General features: G+C 40.1%; 1 protein-coding gene across 5 annotated transcripts in view; it reads right to left on the reverse strand.

Annotated features, from left to right (window-relative positions):
- The window catches only part of FNIP1 (folliculin interacting protein 1), a 143479-nt gene that overhangs the window by 98655 nt on the left and 22013 nt on the right, over positions 1 to 22811 (reverse strand). Inside the window, exon 1 of one of the 5 annotated variants that reach the window (XM_089530481.1) lies at positions 3370 to 4134. The exons of the other annotated variants lie outside the window; for them this stretch is intronic. Within the exon in view, the coding sequence (XP_089386607.1) occupies positions 3370 to 3380 (11 nt within the window). The 5' untranslated portion in view covers positions 3381 to 4134. Of the gene's footprint in view, positions 1 to 3369; positions 4135 to 22811 lie in introns of those variants that run through there. 5 annotated transcript variants of the gene reach the window in all.

Genomic DNA, 22811 nt, shown 5'->3' on the forward strand with positions numbered 1-22811 from the left:
TGGCAATTTTGTATTCTATCCCTTTACCATGAACAAAATGAAGCTTTAATCTATATGGCCTTCCTTTTCAAATCCTGGTCAGTTTGTAATTCCAGCATTAATTTTCTATGATCAGCTGTAAATTAAGACTGCTAAAATTTACGTACTTTCTACTGCTATAAGATTTAGCCCTGCTTCACTTACACAAAACAGTGACAGAGGGTAAAACCTGAATTTTCAGTCGTAGGTATCCCAAAATTAGGCACAAAATCTGGAGCTAATTTCTGATCCTAACAGACTTTCAAAGATCCAACAGAAGACATACAGAGAAAGAGAGAGTACTGAAAGACTAGGACCAAGATCCAATTAAACACCAGTAGAGGGAAGAGCCCCAGCAGTATATTAACACTGTATTGCTGTTGCTGCCTGCCACTGCATCAACAGTGGTCAACATGAGGACAACAAATTCCTGGATGTCTCATTATCTGAAGGGGCAAAAAACAGTCGAATTGTTCACCCTACTGCCCACCACATGAATGGTTTCTCACACTGAGATCCTATCCTGGCACCATTACAAGAAGCTGCTCAAGGGGAACAGGCCTTTCATAATGTGCTGCATTGCTTATTTGTTGTTTTCTTAATTACTATGTTTTTAACTGGTTTTAATTTTATTGACAGTTTAATTACATGTTTAAATTTTGTATTTCAGATATGTTTAACTGTTGTAAGCCACCTTAAGTTCCTATTTGGTGAAAAGGCGGGATATAAATAAAGATGATGATGATGATGAAGAAGAAGAAGAAAATGATGGGCACTTGTAATTGGCAAGAAGATGGCAAATACTAATAGATTATTTTTTTAAAAAAATTGCCAAAATCTTATTGATTAATTACATTCACTGTATGATCAATGGAAATTAATGGATGCAATAGCAGGAAGAACAGCACTGGCTGACTTCATCTCAAGAGCTGATTGTTGCCACTGCAGCTGATTCTGGGAGCTAAAGTCCCAGAATCAGGCTTTAGGATTTTACCTCTGGAGTTGATTTCAATAGCTGTACTCTGAAAAACTAACTTTTCCAAGAAAAAACTATCATGTGCATTTTAATAATGCACCTGTAACTCCTAGAACTGACAGAGCATGTCATATAGCATATTAAATCACTGTTAGGGTGTTCTGTTTCTTTAAAAGCAAAGGTAATGAGAATGACCTGTAGACTACAGTGTGTTCACTTATCACCCCTATTTTGTTTTGGCACCATATGCCAGATTGAACAAGGGCCAGACATTCCAGGGACAGTAAATAGGTCAATCATTCCAACCTCAATCGTCTTTCAGGTGACATGGCTTGGCATATGACCTCTGAATATGGTGAAACCATATTCACCGCTATATCGGAAAACATAGAAGAGGGTTCATGCTCATCAGGTCATCCAGCTCTGCTGGGTAGACCCTATCCACACTATCCTATGCAGCATGGGTGAGGAAAATGAAGCCTTTAAGTGGCCCCTGAACTTCACATCCCTGTCTCCTGCAGCAAGGCCACCAACACATTTTCTAAAACAAATCAGGAAAATTTTCAGGAGGCCTTTTTGTCCCCAAATGGATTAAAACATGAAAAAACTTAGTTTTTACATCACCCCAAACCCTTCTATGCCTCCCTCCTCCAAAAGCCAGACAAAAATGGCACGAGAGAGAGAGAGAGAGAGAGAGAGAGAGTCACAATCACAACCTGCAGCAAAGTTCCAACCCTGACTGGAAAGGAATCTGAATCACTTCTTAAATATCATTCCAAAGCTCATATTGGTTGCAAAGTGCTTGAATATCTGACATGGAACAATGGTGATGGTGAGAAAGAGTGTGCCATAATTATTCTGAATGAAGCATGAATTTGACAGCACCATTTTCAGACTAACATTTAAGACAACAAAAACGCCCCTCGCGCGTAACAAGTGAGTCAAAATGGTAGTGCCCTATACAGATGGGCACCACCATTTTGACATCACAGACGCATAGCATCCAGACATCGCACGGTGGAAATGATGCTGCAAGTGTGTGCTTTGCGCCTTGCGGCACCACTTCCGGGACACAGAAAGAAGCGCTATTTTGGTGCTTCTTTCTTGCTGCGCCCAGGAACCGCACAGTTTGGCTGCTACGGTTCCCGGATGCAGCAACCAGCAGCGGCGTGAGACCGCCCATTTTGGGTGGTCTGTAACGCGCCCAAGGAACCTTAAATAATCCTGTAGCACAAGGATACTCATTTCTATTCTACTCAACTGTCTCTTGAGAAGAAATAAAGCATTCAGCAATCAAGAAGAGCAATAAAAGTCAGATGATATGCTCCCATTTGCCTTAACTTATGGCTATTCTCTGCACTTCTGACTTCAATGAAACTAACTCGTATTTGCTTTCATTTTTATCATCAACCTGTTGGTCCCAAGTCTCTTCCTCTCCATCTAGCTTAAAGGTGAATCCATATTCAGGGTGTTCTGTTTTAACTTTGCCATCCACAGAGCTTAGGAAAATTACTTTTTTGGACAACTTCCAGAATCTCCCAATTAACATGGTCCCTCAAAAACAAAGGGGAGGGGAGGGGAATTACTCAAATCCATGGACCTTACAGTTCAAAACACAAACAGTCCATATCCAGATGGTCTCTTCCACTCCCTGTGCTTAAAAGTTGTAGATAGGAAAATTTAAATGATATTTTTGGTCAGTGGTTTGATCATTCACCTACTATGGTATTAAATGTAATTTGCAGGGCATAGCCCAGCCAAAGTTAAGCATATTTACATCTTGCTAATTTCAGTGAGCAAGTCAACCATGTGACTTGAATGCTGCTGTTGAAATTACAGGAATTTTAAAATGTTTAACTTTAAAATGCTCTAGGTATTCAGATGGCAGAGATTTGGAGTCTTTTAAGTACATCATCAAAAGATAACTCCTGTTCAGTTTCTAGGTAATTGGTTATACATAGAAACTTCCAGCTGATTATTATTTTAGGAACTTAATCTTGTGCAGGGATCCCCATCTAAGCAAGGCTGATCCATCTAGGTTACAATCACCAACATTTCAGGGTCTCTTTCACAATCTTTCAACACAGCAGCAGAAAGTAATAAAAATTAGAGGAGGTTAAGGCAGCACCTTGTACTGAGTGATCTGGAAGTAAGCCTCACTGAGCTCAACGAGTCTTACTTGTGAGTAAACATGAACTGGATTGTACTGTAAATAAATGTATTTTAAAATAGTGCCATAGTACATGGCCTTTTAAAAAGTATCAACATTTCTACTAAATTAAATAGGACAACTTCAAATATGTGGATATACAGATATCCAAGTTTACCAAGCCTGTCACTGACAATAATGCCCGTATCTTAGTAGTTTGTCATACCTGGGAAGCATCTTTGTCTCTCAAACGAGCTCCACTTTTCAGAATCTCTACAACCTCCTGTTAGGAAGACCAGCTGCCAACCCAGGTTAATAATAGAAATGAACCACATTCATCCAGAACCACAAGACTGTCAGGTGACAGATCGAGAGGTCTGAATTTAACTGAAACAAAAGACGTTTCATGCTGAAGCACAAAAAGCAGGAGGGGGCACCCAAGGATGAAGAGAGAAGTGTGATATCGACAGGCAGGATTGTCAAAGAGGAAAAGGAGGGAAATCCTTAAAGAAAGAAGCAGGTCCCTGAAGCAGAATCCAGTCATTCACATCAGGTTCCATGGGCAGACACTGCCCTACCGTTTCATAATAGGCAGCCAACCAGTGTTTCCATTCTGTTGCTCAGTCCAGAATTTTTAATAATACAAATATTGCCTGTTTTCCCCCACTTGTCAGTTCCTTTGTCTCCTCATATGTTACTGCGGAGTACAGAAGATCAATCTAATTTATCAGCGAGCTAAGTGCCCCTTTGGCAGCCAATACAGGCAGTACATGCCAGTTTAATCTATCCTCCTGCTTCAGCAAAACCAGACTGGGTTGAGCCTCATGGCCAGGGTCCTTGGGCAGCTGTGGCTGCTGTCCTGCACCTCCATAGTCCACGCTGGTCAGAATTTCAGACTGATTGAAGAAACAAGGAGAACAAAGAAGCAGCCTCCTTTCCAGCAACCTCCCTCTTCTTATTTTCTACATTCTTGGAAGCTGCAGGATGCTTTTGTTCAAGCCTTGATGACAAGCTCAGCCGGAGGAGTGGAAAAGCAAGCCCTAATAGCCATCATGTGACCCAGAGCTGTCAGTATGTGCCACCTGGATCTGCAATGAGCTTGCCAGCCAATCCCAGCTCTGCCTTGCATTACATGCATGCAGATTTCACTGTGAAAATAAGGCCATTAACCATTTAATGGTGGAGGGGACTCTCTCGCCTGGGTGCCTGATTTATTATTTAGCGAAGGGGAAATTATGCTTCTCCTTACTATACCCCTCAAGCACAGATCAAGGGAGAACTCCTGCTAACTTTGAATTTTTCAAGCAAGAAGATATTTATCATCCACACTTGAGCTGAAATCTTTCACCGCCCAGCCTTCTCCAGCCTGGATCTTCTTCTATAGGAACAAAGGAGGCAGTGTTTTGCTCTGTAAAGACTCATTAATATTAGAAGTGAAACCCCAGAAACTGCAGACAATTGGATGGCAATGTACAGCTTAAGATTCACTCTGAAATCCTGCCTAGCTCCCTAGCTGTAAACAAGGTTTCATAACTGCTCTAGGAAGAAACCCATCAATATAGAAGGAAGGTGATTTTACTATGAAAAGCAAGAGCAAATCTTGCAGGATTTGACCTAAAAGCATTAGGGACAAGACCAAGCCATGCAGAGAGTCCAGAAATCCTTCGACTTCACAGAGTCCAGAATGCTTGCAAGTGCCACCAGTCCCAAAATATAATTCATCTTTCCTCAGTTTCTAGTCCCTTGTTGTTTATGAATTAATATGAAGATATTTTATTTGGGGTTAGGGACTGTCAATGGAGATATGTTAAATGGCCAGTCCCTCCCCCCCCCCCATATATTCCAAGATTGTGGAATAGTCTCCTGGAAGAGATCCGTCTTACTACCTCCTTGGAGACCTTTAAGAGGGCAGTTAAGATAGATCTCTTCCAACAAGCATACCCACCCAATCTTGTATAATACACACAGATCCACCTCCTTGAACAGGATTGGAATATCTTTATTCCACAGTTGCTTTTTGATACCTTGTTTTTAATTGCTAATTCTTAATGTATTTGATTGTTCTGCTTGTACTTGTATTTTTATATTAGGTTGTAATCCCACCTCAATTCACTTGGGAGAAGTGGGATGGATATATATATATATATATATATATATATATATATATATAAACAAACTTATATACATATTTTGGAAATTTTCTGTCAGAAGTCCTCCTTAACTTTACACAGAATATGAATGTTTCACGGATCCTTTACAAATACACCTTCTACTTCATTGGTAATTAACTATAACCATATAATATGACAATGTTCTAAACAAATACGTTTGTTTACAATGCAGTCTGATTTATGTTACTCACAAGTAAGTGAGTTCAGCAAGGCTTACTTCCAAATGTCTCAGTATAAAGTTGCTTGCTTAACATTCTCCTGTTTGTGCTACTTTTTGCTGCTGGAGTGAAAGGCTCTAGCAATTGTAACCTTCATGGGATATTTTTAAAGGGGCAGCCATGTTAGCCTGTTCCATCAAAACAAGGAAAAGTAATGTGGCGCTTGAGTTATTACAGCACTACCTACTGTGGATTACAATGCATTTCTTCAGATGAAGGAAGATGTTCTACTAGACTATGGTATGCATCTCAGGATCCTGAGTTCTCAAGATTTTACAGGGAAGTTTACTTAAACTTGTTGATGAATTCCCGCAAAGAGACAACCTGGTCAGAAATCAAACAGGGAAATGTGTTTATTACACAAACAGGTTTTGGACTTGTATATTCCATACAATAGCCACTACCATGTTTCAAAGCCAAAAAATAATTCAGGCATAGGGGCCTGTATTTGGTTGGGGAACGTACCACAGAAGGAAAAAAAATCCTAAGCACTATTAAACAAGTAGAATTTGGGGATCCATAAAAGCTGGGTTGGGGGGGGGGGGGGTTGAGGGAGGTATGTCATTCAGTGTAGCTCCTTTTAGAAAGGCACACAAGCAGAACTATGACCACCATAACTGATGGTTTGATTTGAAGAATGCACTGAAAACCTGTGTTCTAACAGAAAACCAAAAAAACAAACAAAAACAAAACCAAAAAACCCCACACACAATCTTGTCCAAGGTAAAAACCTTTAGTTCCCATTCAAATCAATGGCACATAAAAGGGCATAACTTTGCCTAGATTAGGTTAGTAAGGAAGACAAGGATAACCCATACTCAGTGGCTTTCTATCTCAGAAGATTAGTGATGTCAGAAGCGATCTTTTCTCCCTTGAGCAATGTACTGGTGAAAAATAAGGGAACCCATTCTATTATGTAAATATTTATTTACAGAACTAAGTTTACATATTACCTCATGCTAATATGCATCCACATAAAAGAGCTTTTAAAAAGAACATACAATTGCTGTGTCCAGCCAGTGACCAGGAAAACATGTGAACTGATTTCCACTAAGAAATGAAGATCAACCTCATAAAATGTAAATTGAGTAAGCAGCATTAGAAAAGATAAAAAGGACTCTCCCCTTGTCTCAAAGAAGCCCAACAATACCTGAAATAGTATATGCTAAGATTTTTGTTCTGAACTTGACAATTTAATAAGCCTAACCTATTCTATAAACACTGCCTTGTTTTATTCGATTTCTGTTTCAAGATAACTTCACTGATTTAGAAAACAGAATGTAACACAAGAACAAGATTTTTAAGTCACTGTTAATGACATTTTAAAAAGGAGAGATGGTATCTAGATACCAACAATGGAGGGAGTATGTGTGTTTTCATCATAGTGGGCACTGCTATTTGCGTTTGCAACTGAAAATGCCACTTTACACACACACACACACCAAACACTTAAATATTAACTTTATTTATATACCATTATCTGAAGACAGAGCAGAGAAGCAAGCAACTGGCTGGAAGTACAGCTAAACAATATTGTTTGATTTAAAACACAACCTTCTGCACATGGCTTAATGCTGGGGGGAAAATCCTGCATACACAAATGTCCATTATTAAATTAATGGAACAGGGATGAAAGCAAAACTTTAGATAAAACTTTAACCCTGCAAGCCTCAGAAGTTCAACAAGCAACACTGTGAAAGGTTAAAAAGTTATCTTTTTAAAAACAAACAATTTTTTCCTGTCTACACAGCACTTAATTTCTCTTTGATGGACAACAGAGAACATATAGCTTTCTCTAAAGGTGTCTATATAACACTTCACAAATAGTTTAAAAACATCTAAAGTAACAAACATAAACTAGCCAAGAAAAATATCAGACACAGAGTTAAACTACACTGAAACATCAGTGTTTGTTTTTATTTTATTGCTTTGTATCCAGTTCCCAATTGCCATCTATTATAAATAGGCACCAAACAAGCCCTACATAATACCAACTGGTACTGCAAGACAACAGACCATTTTTCCCCTAGCCGAACAGTTATTTTATTGTGCACCCCATCTATTCAGGAGTTGAATAATCTTTCCCCAGAGCAATTAAAATCAAAGTGTGAATAGCATAGTGTGTGCATTTTATAGAAAGTTTTTGGGAAGGAAAAACACTAGTACAAAATTGCTCTTGACCATTCTGCTGAGGTTACTATCAGGTAGGTGGACTAGTGCATCTCAAGTCGACATCTTGACATGTCATGTCACATTTCCAAAGAGCACACTCAACTTTTCTTTGTAAGATGGTTTCCAAACAATTCAGATGACATAAGATGCAGCCACACTGCAGAATTAAAGCAGCCTGACACCACTTTAACTGCTGTGACTCTATTCTGTGGAATCTTAGGATTTGTAGTTTGGTGAGGCATTCAGCCTGGTCTGTCAGAGCACACTGATGCTTCACCAAACTACAAATGCCAGGATTCTACAAGACAGCATCATGGCAAAAAGTAGTCATAGAATCAGAGGTGTGGAAGAAACCACAAGGGCCATCCAGGCCAACCCCCTGTCATGCACGAACTCACAATCAAAGCACTCCCGACACATAGTCATCCAGCCTCAGTCAACCAATTTTAATTCTGTAGTGTGGCTGCACCTCTTCTTTCAAGCTTGCCCTTAAGTATCTCTCTCGTTTTTCTAACTTAGCATACATCAAGATAATCATGGTGCTACCAAGCAAAAGGAGAAGAGGGGAAAATATGAGACTAGTTCTACAGATCCTGAGAAGCTGAATTTCCTGGTTCTGGAAGCTGTGCCTGATGTGTTACTGTTGTTATTTGCCATTAAGTCAGTTTCAACTTGGCGTGAACCTATGAATGAGAGACTTTCAGGAGCCCCAATCACCAGCTGCCCTGCTGAGGTCTTGCAAACTCAAGGCCATGGCTTTCTTGATTGAATCAAATTTCTAAAAGTGTTTCGGGAGGTGGTGCGTATTCAAATGAAACAATTGTTTGGGTTCTTTTGCCATTTTATATAAGGGACATCATTTACTAAGACACTGTATTTAATGGAACTTAAGCATTCATGGAGTTTGCAATCCATGGGGCATTCTGGAACCAAACCCCAGCAGATACCAAGAGGCCCACTGTACAAAACACTGGCCAAAAAAATAAATAAAAATAAAAATACTTACAGCTCAGTATCTCAGATGGTGTCATGAAATATCCTATAACTGTACTTCAGCTTAGACCCATCCATTTTTCCAGATATTATACAGTGGGCCCTCCATATCAGTGAGAGTTTTGTTCCTCCCCGCCACCCCCACAGGTGCCAAAAACTGTGGATGATCATAGCCAATATTATTCAGTGGTGGTGACATGAATACGCATACTTCAGCACATGCACATGCGCATTTGCATCAACAGGTCTGAATAATGGCGCAGTGGTTAAATGCCTGTACTGCAGCCATTCACTCAAAACCACAAGGTTACGAGTTCAAGACCAGCAAAAGGGCCCAAGCTCGACTCAGGCTTGCATCCTTCCGAGGTCGCTAAAATGAGTACCCAGACTGTTGGGGGCAAATTAGCTTACTTGCTAATTAGCTTACTTGCTGTTCACCGCTATGATCTTTGGAATAGCGGTATATAAATAAAACAAATTAATTATTATTAATATAGCTGTCCACCATGTGGTGATCTGGGGGTGATCCCTGGAGCAACCAGCCCTGTGCATGGCTCTTACTCCCAGGGCGTCCCCTTCACACTTTCCCCTCTAGATCTCCTAGGTCTCCATTCCCACTCCCTGCCGAGCTGGATGAGACCCCTTGAGGTCCTATTCTTCGCTGCCACCACCCAGTGAACCTCAATGCACTACGTTTCCCTAAGCACACACTGGGGCTTGCTAGGGAGAGATCTAGTTTCCTTTCCTTGCTAACTTGAGCAATTTGCAACCGAGCTAAGACGCGTGTACAGGAGCAGAGAGAGACAGCAGATACTTTTAAAAGAAAGATATTTATTTTTAAAGAAATAGAATAGAATAGGAGATATCACTCATGCAAAGCCTCCTTGCCTTGCAGGTCAGAAAACACAGTTACAAAGATGTTCATTTCAGGCAAGCTATTAGATAAACATAACAAAACGTAGCCGCACTAACTAACACATTTCCTAGCTACTCACACAGTGATGGGATTTGCAGTTCGTGTTGAGTTTCTGGATGCAGGGAGCTGGCTCCTTACCAACTCCACCTGCATTCCTCCTGCCTGCCTCAGGGCAAGCACACAGCTGGCTCCCCAAAACAAACACAAAGATGGAGAACAAAGAAAGCATGGTCCTACAGGGTATTTAAAGTCCTCTCCTGGAACCTTCTTGAAAAGGCCGCTCTGGCACTGCTGATTGGCCAGGCGAGCCTTACGTCAGCTATGATGTAGCTGCTCATTAGCATGTGATGTCAGCTCTCATTAGCATGTACCTCCCCCCAGATTAACCCTTTGTGGTTCAGGGGAAGTCCCCAAATGACTGGAGGGCCCAGTCATTACAATAGCGTGTGGTATTCTACAGGCAGTCAAATTAGTGGATGTAAAGCCCGCTGATATGGAGGGCCCACTGTGTGGGAAATGAGACTAAAGATGTCATTGCAAAGAAACACCAGGAGAACCTGATCAATTGAACATTCAGATACAGGGACTTCCTTCTTCATCTAGCCAGCACTTATATTATCTAAATCTGACTGTCCCAACCATATTGGACCCAGTTCATCAGAGAAATTTACACCAGTGTTGATTTGCTATATGCAGAGAATATCACAAGAAGAGCAGGTTAGGACTCAGAAGGAGTGAAGAAAGGAGGAACATCAACAAACTAAGATATGTGGATGACACCATACTATGTATTAGTGGAAAATATCTAATACATGGAGCAATTACTAAGGAAGGTAAAAGAAAAAAGTGTAAAGGCAGGATTAGTGCTGAACAGAAAGAAAACAAAAATAATGACCATGGAAGTCCTACATAAGTTCAAACCTAGAATAATGAGGAAATCTAAACAGTCAAAGAGCTCCCATACCTCATATCAAACACAATTTAAAAAGGATGTGGAGAAACTGGAGCATGTCCAAAGGAGAACGACTAAAATGGTGAAGGGTCTGGAAACCTTGCCCTATGAGGAACGACTCAGGGAGCTCGGGATGTTTAGCCTGGAGAAGAGAAGGTTAAGAGGTGACATGATAGCCCTGTTTAAATATTTGAAGGGATGTTATATTGAGGAGGGACTAAGCTTGTTTTCTGCTGCTCCAGAGAACAGGACCCCGAACAATGGATGCAAGCTACAGGAAAAGAGATTCCACCTCAACATTAGGAAGAACTTCCTGACAGTAAGAGCTGTCCAACAGTGGAACACACTCCCTCGGAGTGTGTTGGAGTCTCCTTCTTTGGAGGTCTTTAAGCAGAGGCTGAATGGCCATCTGTTGAGAATGCATTGATTTGGATTTCCTGCATGGCAGGGAGTTGGACTAGATGGCCCTTGCAGTCTCTTCCAACACTATTATTCTATGATTCTATGATCAGAACGGAGATTGTAGTCTAGAAATAAGACAACTAGGCATGAGTAGGGCAGCTATGAAAGAACTAAATAAGATCCTATAAAGATACATAAAGATATATAGATATACAGCTGAACACTAATTAGACTTGTCCAGTGAAGAAAGTGGACAGGAGGAAAATCGTTTGAGATGTGGTGCTGGAGAAAATGCTGAGGATACCATGGACCCCCAATAAGACAAACAAATGGGTCCTAGAACAGATCAAGGCTGAACTCTCCCTGTAAGCCAGTGCTTCTCAATTATTTTCTGCCATGCCCCCCCAGGAAGAAGAAAACATTTCGCTCCCCCCGTGCGACTGTAAATAGTATCATTTGTCTATAAAATTGTTATAAGTACACCTCTGCATAACAGAGCCTCGCGCCCCCCTTTACGGAGCCTTGCGCCCCCCCTGGGGGGCCCGCCCCACTATTTGAGAAGTACTGCTGTAAGCCAAGATGATAAAATTGACGCTGTCATACTTTGGCCACATCATGAGAAGGTGTGATTCATTAGAGAAGATAATAATGCTAGGGAGAGTAGAAAGTCACAGAAAAAGAGGCAGACTGCACATCAAATGGATAGACTAAATTAGGGATGTCACAGGCCTGAATTTACAGGAGCTGAACAGAGACTGAGCATATGAGTCTTGGATATCCATGAGTCAAGGTCCACTTGAGAGCAGTTAACAACAAATTGATTCAATGGGAGTACTATTTTGGGAGCTAACTGTTAAATTTAGACCAATGGTTCAAATGCTTGGATGTGCAGCAACGTACACAAATGAGCCAACAGAAATCCCAACTGAACAAGTTCTTTGGGTACTTCCAATTTTTGTTACTGACTCATAGTGAACCTGTGGATGAGACACCTCCATGACTCCCTATCCTCCAATGCTCTGCTTAGTTCCTGCAAATTCATACCCATGGCTTCCTTAATAGAATCCAACAATCTCTAACATGTGGTTCCTCTCTTTCTACTTCCCCCGACCTTTCCTAGCATTATTGCTTTTTCCAGTGAGTCATGTGTTCTCATGATGTGGCCAAAGTATGACAGCCTCAGTTTAATCATCTTGACTTCCAGGGAGATTTCTGGCTTGATCTGTTGTAGGATCAAGTTGTTTGTCTTTTTGGATGTCCATGGGATCCTCAGAACTCTTCTCCAACATCACGTCTCTATTATTATTATTATTATTATTATTATTATTATTATTATGGTATTTATACCCCACCCTTCAGCCCTAAAGGCTATCAGAGTGGCTTACAATTATTATTTTTAATTAGATGGTTCCCTGCCCTCAGGCTTACAATCTAAAAGACACGACACAAAAGGAGAAGGGAATGGTGGTGGGGAAGGGGATCAAGTCCAGTGGCTCTTCTCTCCCTCTGAGGCCTGGACCAAGGCAGATGGACTGGAAGGTGGGCTCTTCTTCTTCAGGCTAGCCCTGGTTGAGCTGGGCCTGCCTGGTCAAACGATGTGCTTCCAATGCATTTTTCAAAGGCATTTTTCTCTCCTTTCTTAATTGACTTTTTGTCACATAAAAACAGATGGAAGAAGCAGTGGGAAAACATGAGAAGGTTATAAATGGAAGCTGACAACAACGGAACCACTGCAAAGTGTCTTTTAAAAAGGCAGTGAAAGAGTTATTTGGCAATACCCTTAGTTGAAATGGTGCTTCATCTAATCTACTATTGTTTGGAGGCCTAAATACCCTAAAGGCACCAGATCCTGTTTGAACTTGGAAGCTAAGCAGGATCAGCCTGGTTAGTACAAGTATTTGGACAGGAGACCACCATTAATACTGTGTGCTGTAAAGCTATACACCAGAGGAAGAAACTAGCAAAACCAACTTTGAGTATTCCTTGCTTTTGAAAACCTTATGAAATTCATGGGGTCACCATAAGTCAACAGGAGAACCTGAAGGAACATACACACATACTACTGTTTTTTCTGACTAACAATCAGATGTCCAAGATTTCAGGAAATGACTGGCCAAACCTGACTTTAAAGGGTAACAGATGATGAACAAAGACTCATTGGGAGTTATTCAACTTCTTCCTGGTCTTACCTTTGTGTGACACATACAAAGCAACCAACTGAACTCTAGTCTAGTCATGTGTTTTGCCACTGTCTTCATGCTTCAGGTGGATTTCCTTTTTCATTCTTTTAAGTGTCATACAAGCATCTATGTTCTGCCTTATTTAAAAAGGCAAAACAGACATTTTAAAAATAAGAGTCCCAAAGCAAACAGCTGCAATAATTGTGCCGTTTGTGGCAACCACAGTGTGGGGCTTGGAAACAAAGAAAAAGCTAAATTATGAAGGATTCACCATCCCAAATCCTAAACTTAGTAAAGGGGACAAAGAAGTGCACCTAAACGCCTGACAGAAAACATTAACCAGGATGTGCATGTGAGGTTGAAGTCAGACCAATACACCTTCCATTTTTTTTCTGATTTACAGCGACCCTATTCTTTCTTTTTTTCTTTTGGATTGATCAGTCTGGAAACACCCAATATAACAGATTCAGCAGCAGAAAACCCAGGCAGGGATTGCCACCCACCACTCTGGTTGTACTACAGGATACTTTTATATTAACGTTGTTATCTTCATCTAAAAGATTTTAAGAGGTCTAGCAAAACAGTAAATCTCTGAGCTTGCTGCCTTCTCGGATTTTTAAAAAAGCACATTTAAGATATTAGATGGCTCTCTAGAGCAAAGCACTTAAAAGCTGAGCACTGGAGATAAGATCAAACTCACAACTGTGGTCAACTGATATCTCACAACTGCCACCTTGGCTCTGGAGGCCAGGTAGGCGTGCAGGAATTGCACTGTGCAGCTGATCATCATTGCCAGAGGGTGCCACTCTCTGGCCATATATAGGACTTCCTCCTCCATTTCTAGGGTATGAAATATTTCTTAAAGAGCTTGCTATTAACAGCTTTTTGCAGTGAGAAGTATTTTAACATGCAACGTTTTATTTATTCAATTTGTATCTCGCCTTATTCCCAGCATGAGATCCAACACTGTAAAAGCCACAGAGCCCTGGAGCTCTCTATGCAACAGAGGTTGCCGGAACTGAGGAAGCAACCTGTTCATAATTTACACACCCTGAAGCACTCACTAGTCAAATCTTCTGTGGAAGATTGCCTTGCTGGCAAAAGTGATATGACTAATGGAAATCTGCAAGCTCTCTTTGGCTGTGTAATCCATATGCATATAACTGATTAAAGTGGCTGCACTTTACTGGGTGATAACTGAGAAGCAAATCAATCTCTAGACAAGTATTTGTCAGTCAGATTTGGAAAAAGACTGTTGCAGTGTTGGTAAGCTGATACTATAAGAAACATAAAATATGATACTTGTTCCTACTTTTCTGCCGACACCACCAGACAAAGCAATGTTGCTAGCAATGAAAAGCAGTTAATAATAGCAATAATACTTAAATAAAATATGGAGTTTAAGGTCCAAATCCAATTTCTAGTCCTAACCAGAGCAGACCAACCAAATCAACTGCTGCATGGCTGGAATTTATGCAAATCCCATTACACCAGGATATAGGCAGGAAAAAAACATACCATTCTGACACCATGTCTAACAAGTTGCTTAAAACCATTTAACTGTTTAGCCATTTGTGTTAACTTAGTGATAGATTATTAAGACTGCAAGCATATGTCCACTTACCACTGAATTCAATGGGACCTACTTCTGAATAGTTATGTCTAGGAAAATGCTGCAAATTAATGTATCTAAGTAGCTGCATATTATCAAAGACACAGTATAAGTCCTGAATCTTATTAATCTCAATTGGTGTAGATCCATTGACTTAATGGAACTTATTTAGATGTTGATTCAAAGTCCAGCAACTGATTAAACAGGTCTATGAGTTGGGACTAACCAAGGTGATTCATGTTTAATTATCTTCCGGCATTGTGCTTCCCAAGCTATCTATGTGGGGTACAGGCAATTATTTTTTTCCAGTGTGCCAGAGAACCAATACCATCTTTCTTCCCTGGAAATTCACCAAGGAGCAGCAGCCCATAATTGTGGACTGGCATTGGCCCGTGGACCAGCACTGAGTAGCACTGCTCTCATATGCAAAGCAAGTGGAAGCTAATGACACCACTCCATCGCTCCATTCAAGTATGAGACAGATTTTGTTTTGTATTATACTGTATGCTATCACTTGTGATTAGATGGGAAAAAACATTTTGCATGTGTTCATGGAATTTGGGAATATGAAATGCAGAATATTACCTGCTTTAATAGTACCAGAACCACCACCATTTCAAAAAATAAATGAGCAAGTTCAAAGTTCAGTTGAAAGCAGGCTTTCAAAAATTCACTGTCAATAGACAGCCAGGTTGGTATAGTAGTTTGAGCACTGCACTAGAACTGTGGGAGACCAGGATTTGAATCCCCACTCCATCATGGAAACCCACTGAATGACCTTGGGAAAGCCACACACTCTCAGACTCCCCCTCTAAGAAAATCATGCCACAAAACCACTATGTTAGGCACACAATAACAAGTCCTTTAAATCTGAACAAACAACTTCAGCTTCAGTTTCTACTGATTTCTCACTAAAAAAAAATCGCCCAGTATTGGATAAAAATGTTTGTTTGATTCTTACCAAATCTAACACAAGATAAAGAGATAAATGTGTGATCTATGTTACATTGTGCCCTTCAATTGTAGACCCACCATGTAACTGAGTTAGGATTTTAATTTATATATTAGTGTAGACTTATATGTGTTGTATATGTAGAACTTTATGGAAGTATCTGGAGTCAGAAAACAATGTTTTGAAAAACTGAACTTGCTTGTAATAAACATATCTTACACTGACTTCTTAACGACTTCCCTAATCAAGCGCAGAGATACATATATGCAAGTGGAAAAACAGAGAGTAAGAAAGAGCAGAGCATTACCACAATATGAGGCTTCAACATCTGTTCACAGTCATCATGTTTTTAGGCATGCTAAGTGACTATCACTCATTCATTTTTTTTTCTAGGAAAACAGAAAATTACCATACTAAGACAGACCTCTAATCCATCTAGCTCAGGACTACAGATGCTGAATGGCAGTGCTTCTGTCGGGTTTCAGGCAGTCCCTCCCCCTTTCTTGAGAAGCCAAAGGCTGACCCTGAAATCTTTTGAACACAAATCTAGATGATATACAATGTCCCTTCTTCTTCTGCAGGTATGTAGCCCTCACCCTCCTCAGATAACAATAAATGAATATACTGGTATGGTTTGCATGAGACACAACTGAGACGTGAGCAAACAAGGATGCAGGGTCAAACCTCAAAATAATGAGTTCCTGGCTTCCTAAGTTGTTCAGTGGAGAATGAGCAACACAACCCCACACTGCACTTTACTTTTCTTCTGCAGTGCTTCCTTTTTAGCTTAAACCACACTTTTCAGTCATTACATTTAAAACTCATGTAAGGCCAGTTTGAAACTGTTTTAACATCCTGGCTAATAATCAGGCATTTTAAGATTCCTGTTGTGTGCCTTCAAGTCATTTCTGGCTTATGGCAATCCTAATGCAAACCTATCATGGGGTTTACTGGCAAGATTTATTCAGAGGCAGGTTTGGTTTTGCCTTCATCTGAGGCTGAGAGTGCATTTCTTGCTTAAGGTCACCCAGTGGGTTTCCATGGCTGGACTGAACCCTGGTCTCTAGTGTCATAGTCCAATGCTCAAACCACTATACCATGCTGGCTCTCACATTTTAAGATCCTGGCTACAAAATTTACTGTTGAAACAAAAATTCCCCCAGAAATAACAAGTTAACTGTAGTTTAATTGAATCAGGATGTAAAAACAGAAGGTGGCAAGGAGGCGGGTAAGAGGTGAATATAGTGGCCAAAATGCATGTTGCATGCAACTGAACCCACATATTGGATCCAATCCTTGAGTGTTATCAAGCAAACTGGAACAGGAGTTGACATGAAAGTAATTCCATTGTGCATATGACCTGTGTCACACATGAGGCATGTGTATGCTTGTTATACTTTGACTAAGACCAAAAGGATATAAACACTGTGAATAAATGGGGATTTCAGTCAATAATTTAAAGGGCTGCAGGAGAGGTTCTGAGACCAACATTATTTACCCATCAAGGAATCACTTGTGAACTGAAACTAATCAGAACTAGTGAACCATGCAGGTTTTTTTTGAAGCTAATTCCCTGGGAAGGATTTTAGATGCTGCGCAGAGAACCAAAAAAGTACTATACACTTCTGAGTACTTTAATAGCTCCTAAAAATCTGTACAAATATTATTAATTATCAGTTCTGGTGTTGCTACATTAACTTCAGATTATTTCTCCTTCCACTGATACAGTCCATCACTAAAGTTATGGGGGGGGGGGGTATTTTTTAAATATTTAGTTTCCATTCAAGCTTCTACATACAAGATGTAAGCAGAGTGCTCCAATTCACAACAATCAGCATACAAAGTCTTGTTTGACTCTGTCCCTCATGTGACTCTTTTTCACTGGGTGTTGATTCATTCAGTCATGAGACACAACTGAGACGTGAGCAAACAAGGATGCAAGGTCTAACCTCAAAAGAATGGCAATGCCTGTTCTGCCAGTTTACTGTATTAGCAACGCAGAAGTGGGAAATGCAGTCTCCTAAAGGCAAAGAGCACATATTTATTTTCACTTGTTGATGGACTGCAATTGTTGCTTCAGACAAATCCCTGACAGAACAAGTCAGATAGAGCAAGTCACTCACGCTTGAAAGGATTCATCCAATTTCATTCTTGCCTTGTTTTGTTAATTGATTTGTTAAGAACATACAGCTTGATGTAAATCACTTTGCTTACATACCAATGGACTTCACCAGGAGTAAGCAGCAAAGGATATGGCAAGATCTATGTCTCATGTGTGGGACTACACTGTTTGTTTAAAATAACTTTCACTTTTCATTGCTGTTTAAAACACAAGTTTATGTGAAGCTGAAAAATTTGCAAATACAGTATTTTCATCTCCAAAAGATAACTGCCAGTTTAAACAGGTAGCTGGAGAGTCAATGAGGAAAAATTTGGAGCTGTTCCAATCAAACGCAGCCCAGAGTCCAGTGGAAGGTCTATTCCACATGGGGTTTCTTGGCATGTTTCTTCAGAGGGGATTTGCCATTGCCATCCTTTAATGCTGTAACTTGGCCAAGGTCACCCAGTTGGTTTCCATGGCCAAGCTGGGATTTGAACTCTGGTCTCCCAGTGTCCTATGGCCAACACTTGAACCATTACACCACACATTATGTTTCTTATGTTTATATTCCATCTAATGTCCAGCCTGCTCATAAAGCAGACTTAACGTTGGTGGTTTTCCCCTGCTTATGATGTGCTGAATCTCTGTAACTGTCCTTCTACATTCCAGCTGCAATTAAGGCCCTCACTAAACAGAAAAGGAAGAAACAACAACAAAGGGAAACACATGAAAAATTGACAAATTTCTCAGAATTGTGGGCAGGAGGAGGATGTGGATTGCGCCTCTAATTTCTGCTGATCTGACAAACCTAGTCTTGTAAATGATGAATAAAAAGGCTGCCTTCTAAAGAAGACAAAATAATTATTTCTTCAGGACTCTAACAATTTAGTGCCACATGGTTCTGGGTAAGATAAACAGAGAACACCCAGAAGAAAGTTTGCCATTTCACAGTTTAGTTTGTTTAAATAAAAGATAAAAGAAAATATAGAGTTTATTTAAAGGGTATTCACAATGGGATCTTCAAAAAGAAAGGTGTCTCAACAGGGCTACCACCTTATTAAAAAAAAAAAAGTCAATCACAGTGTGATTTTTCACCCCTCCATGAAAACTAAAAAGACCAGTGTGGAGCGTTTTATTCCTGGCACAAGCAGCAACAGGAAAATAGGCTTGTATATAATATGTCATTTCTTGCACAAAATATGTTATTGCTCTGCAGAAAATAATTGTGTTGTTAACTGTGGTCAAGTCGACTTTGATTTAAGGCAACCCTGTGAAAGAGACCTCCAAATCATCCTGTCATCAACAGCCTTGTTTTTGCAGACTCAGGGCTGTGGCTTCCTTGATTGAATCCATCCATCTGAAATGTAGTTTTCCTCTTTTCCTAGTGCCTACCACTTTGCCAAGAATTATTGTCTTTTCCAGTGAGTTGTTGTCTTCTCATGATATGTCCAAAGTATGACCATCTCTGTTTAGGCATCTTCACTTTAAGGGAGAGCCCAGGCTTGATTTGCCCTAGAACCCACTTATATGCATTTTAGCAGTCCATGGTATCCAGGACCAAATTTCAAATGAGTTGGATTTTCTTCTAGTCATTTTCTTCACTGTCCAGCTTTCATAACCACACACAGAAATTGGAAATACAATGGCATGGACAATCTTAACTTACTTTATGCCAAACTTTTAAAAGCCCAGCTCAGTATGCTTGTACAAAAGACCTTCAAATAATTTTCATAGAAAAAGTTGCAAAATTCTAAAAGTAGCTGAAAATGTGCAAAAGCTCTCATACTGACTACAGGCAGGGAATAAATGAATTATTTTGTTCTTGCCTATGAGAATCAAGCAAGCAATGATTTGCTTCCCTTGTCATTTAATTTTACTGTTATATAATCTTAACAACATCAGAAGCAGCCAAGAATGAGGGACATGGCAGAGAAGAACATGTGAGCCAAACAAAATGCAGTCAGCCTGGCAACATTTCAACAATCCTGATTTAGCTGACCATTTAAATTTGCTTATAAAGAGTTTCTGACTTCTTCACTGTCAGTTCATAGAATAATCAGTGTTTTCTCCCCACACTGATTTATGAAAGCTCTCTGCTACACCCTTCACCTTCTGATATTACGGATTAACTATCAAGAATTATCTAGAATTTAAGCAAATTACCAAAATGCTATCCTCCTCCATATTACTTATGACAACATGCCACTGTTTTTTACTGTATGCTATTAAGTTTCTACAGCAAACTAAACATGTATAGTGTTTCCTACATTTCTTGGGGAACTCAGTAATTCTTAAGTGCATTTAACAATAACCCAACTTAAAATCTCATTTTATCATTCTGGTCAACATTTACCAATACTGTTTTAAGAATTATAATTTCCACAATGTATTTCTAGGATGATTACTGTGTTGTGGTGTTTGTTTGTTTTAAAAAGAGCAACCTGTTTTTATATACAGAGTGTAACATCCTTAATCCCTTTTTGGTATCAATACGTAATAGCCTGGTGGTCAAAGCATTATCATTTCAGGTCAGCACTTCTGGCTACCTCAGAAGTTTGAGGGTCCAAATACCCTGAAAGGGATCAGATCCTGTCTGATCTTTGAAGCTAAGCCAGGTCAGCTTTGGTTAGTACTTGGATGACAGACTACCAAGGAATACTAGGTGCTACAGGCAAGATTTCAGAGGGAGAAAATGGCTAAAAGACTTCTGAGTATTCCTTGCCTTAGAAAAATCTATGACAGAGGATTCAGGGATACACTCACACATTAGAAGCTTAACATGGCTACAACAGCTTGTCAGAGGGAGAAGGCCTTATCCTCCTCTTGCTCTTACTCCCTGAAACAAGAATAAATAATGTCTAGCACTGCTGGGACCAGCCCTTAACAAATGTTAAGGTCTTCATATAACAAAATGATTCAGTCTGTTCTTGGGAAAAGAAGCAAGATATTTAACCTTCCTATCACCACAGCTCAGAAATGCCTGGAGGGCTTTCCTGGCCATTTGAGGGCAGACAGGAAACCCAAAGGAAGAGGCTGGCAAAGCTCTGCTACTGAAAAGCAAACTGAAGGAACTACAAAGGAGGCATTCATTTGATGGTGTAAATGAGACCTCCACACCCAGACTCCTGCCAGATGTTCTTGACTTTGACTCCTGACAATCCCACACAGATTAGGAATGCTGGGGGCTGTAGTCCAAACCATATCAAAGGCAGCGAGTTAGGGAAAACTGCTAATGAACTACCAAAGCTCTGAGTCACTAACTCATGCGTGATTGCATTTTTTTCTTCCTTTCAATTTTCAATAGCCCATCTACTCCATACCAGAGTTTAGAGGTAACTAACACAAACAACTTTGTTGCTGTGTGCCTCCAAGTTGTTTCTGATTTATGGTGACCCTGAGGTGAACTTTTCACTGGGCTTTCTTGGCAAGATTTGTTCAGATGTGGGTTTGCCCTTGCCTTCCTCAGAAACTGAGTGTAACTTTCCTAAAGTCACCCTGTGGTTTACATGACCAAGTGGGGATTCAAACCCTGGTTCCCAGTGTTGTAGTCCAATGCTCAAGCCACTACACCATGCTGGCTATCTGATAATACAAAAATTGACTAAATGTTAAACTGCATCATTTTATGATTGTAACATAATGAGGGATGGCTTCATTCCTTTGGTGGCACAACGGTAACTTTTAATTTATTTTTACAGTTATGGAACATGGCCCCACTAATGATAGAGAAGATGCATCACATGGCTTAAGTAATGACATGCTCCTGCCTCAGGCTCTGTTGTAAGCAATGAGGTAGCAACATGAAGGAGAACATCAAGTGAGTTTTTGAAAGATAACTCAAGAGTAACAATGTTAGTTGCTTTGAACCAGTGGCAGCTGGAGGTTTTCATGTAACTCATAACAATAGCATTAGGTCACAACAGAGATGGTTCAGCCCCTCAAAAAGCTCCTTTAAATTTAAGACTAAAGCCCAGAGGAACTTACTACCCTTCAGACATGGGAGCTACCAGCTATCATTGCTCTGCAACGACAAAAAGGTACTCTCTAAAATGGTAACTATAACTGTAAGTATAGGTTGAGTCTCCTTTATCTGAAAAGCTTGGAATCAGAAGTGTTCTGGATTTTGGAGCTTTTCAGATTTTGGAATATCTGAATATAGAGAATGAGCTATCTTGGAGATGGGACCCATGTCTAAACATGAAATTCATATAGGTTTCATATACATCTTATCACATAGTGTGGAAGTTATTTTATACACAATATTGTTTGACAATTCTGTGCATGAAACAAAGTTTGTATACAATGAGCCATCACAACATAAAGGTGTCACTATCTCTGCCACCCATGTGAATGATTTTGGTGCATTTTGGTTTCCAAAGCTCTAGATAAGAAAGATTCAACCTGTAATCACTGAGGATAGTTGTGTCTCATTACTTTTTGTTTTAAATAATTCTCCAAGCATGCCACTGTTTTTGGCTAAAACAGTCTCTCGCTTCACATGGATTTCAAAATAAGAATGTTAACAACATTACAGTGGGCCCTTGGTATCCACTTGGGTTTGGTTCCAGGACTCATCATGGATACCAAAATCCATGGATAGACAAGTCCCATTAAATACAAAGGCATAGTAAAAGGGTTTGCTTTTGGAATTTATATTATTTTTGAATATTTTCAGGCCATAGATGATTGAATCTGTGGATAAAAAAATCAGTGGATACAGAGGGCCAACTGTACAGTGTGTGGCTAGGGGAGACAACATGTCTGGAGAAGGTCTGCCTTCTGGATATTTTAATTCAGGGGTAGGCAACCTACGGCCCGTGGGCCAGATCCGGCCCAGCGAGGCCTTGGGACTGGCCCCTGCCCGGTCCTGCCGCCGATTGCCGCCAGGGCCTTTGGGGGGCAATTGTCTATAGAAGCCTCAGAAACATGCATTTATATTAACATTTTTTAAAAAATCAGCAAATTTTTTCGTGTGTCCTCCACCCCCCCAAAGTGTCCT

This window comes from Sceloporus occidentalis, unplaced genomic scaffold, assembly GCF_023333645.1.
Source record: "Sceloporus occidentalis isolate IW3139 unplaced genomic scaffold, rSceOcc1.0.p SCAF_1, whole genome shotgun sequence".
Lineage (NCBI taxonomy): Eukaryota > Metazoa > Chordata > Lepidosauria > Squamata > Phrynosomatidae > Sceloporus > Sceloporus occidentalis.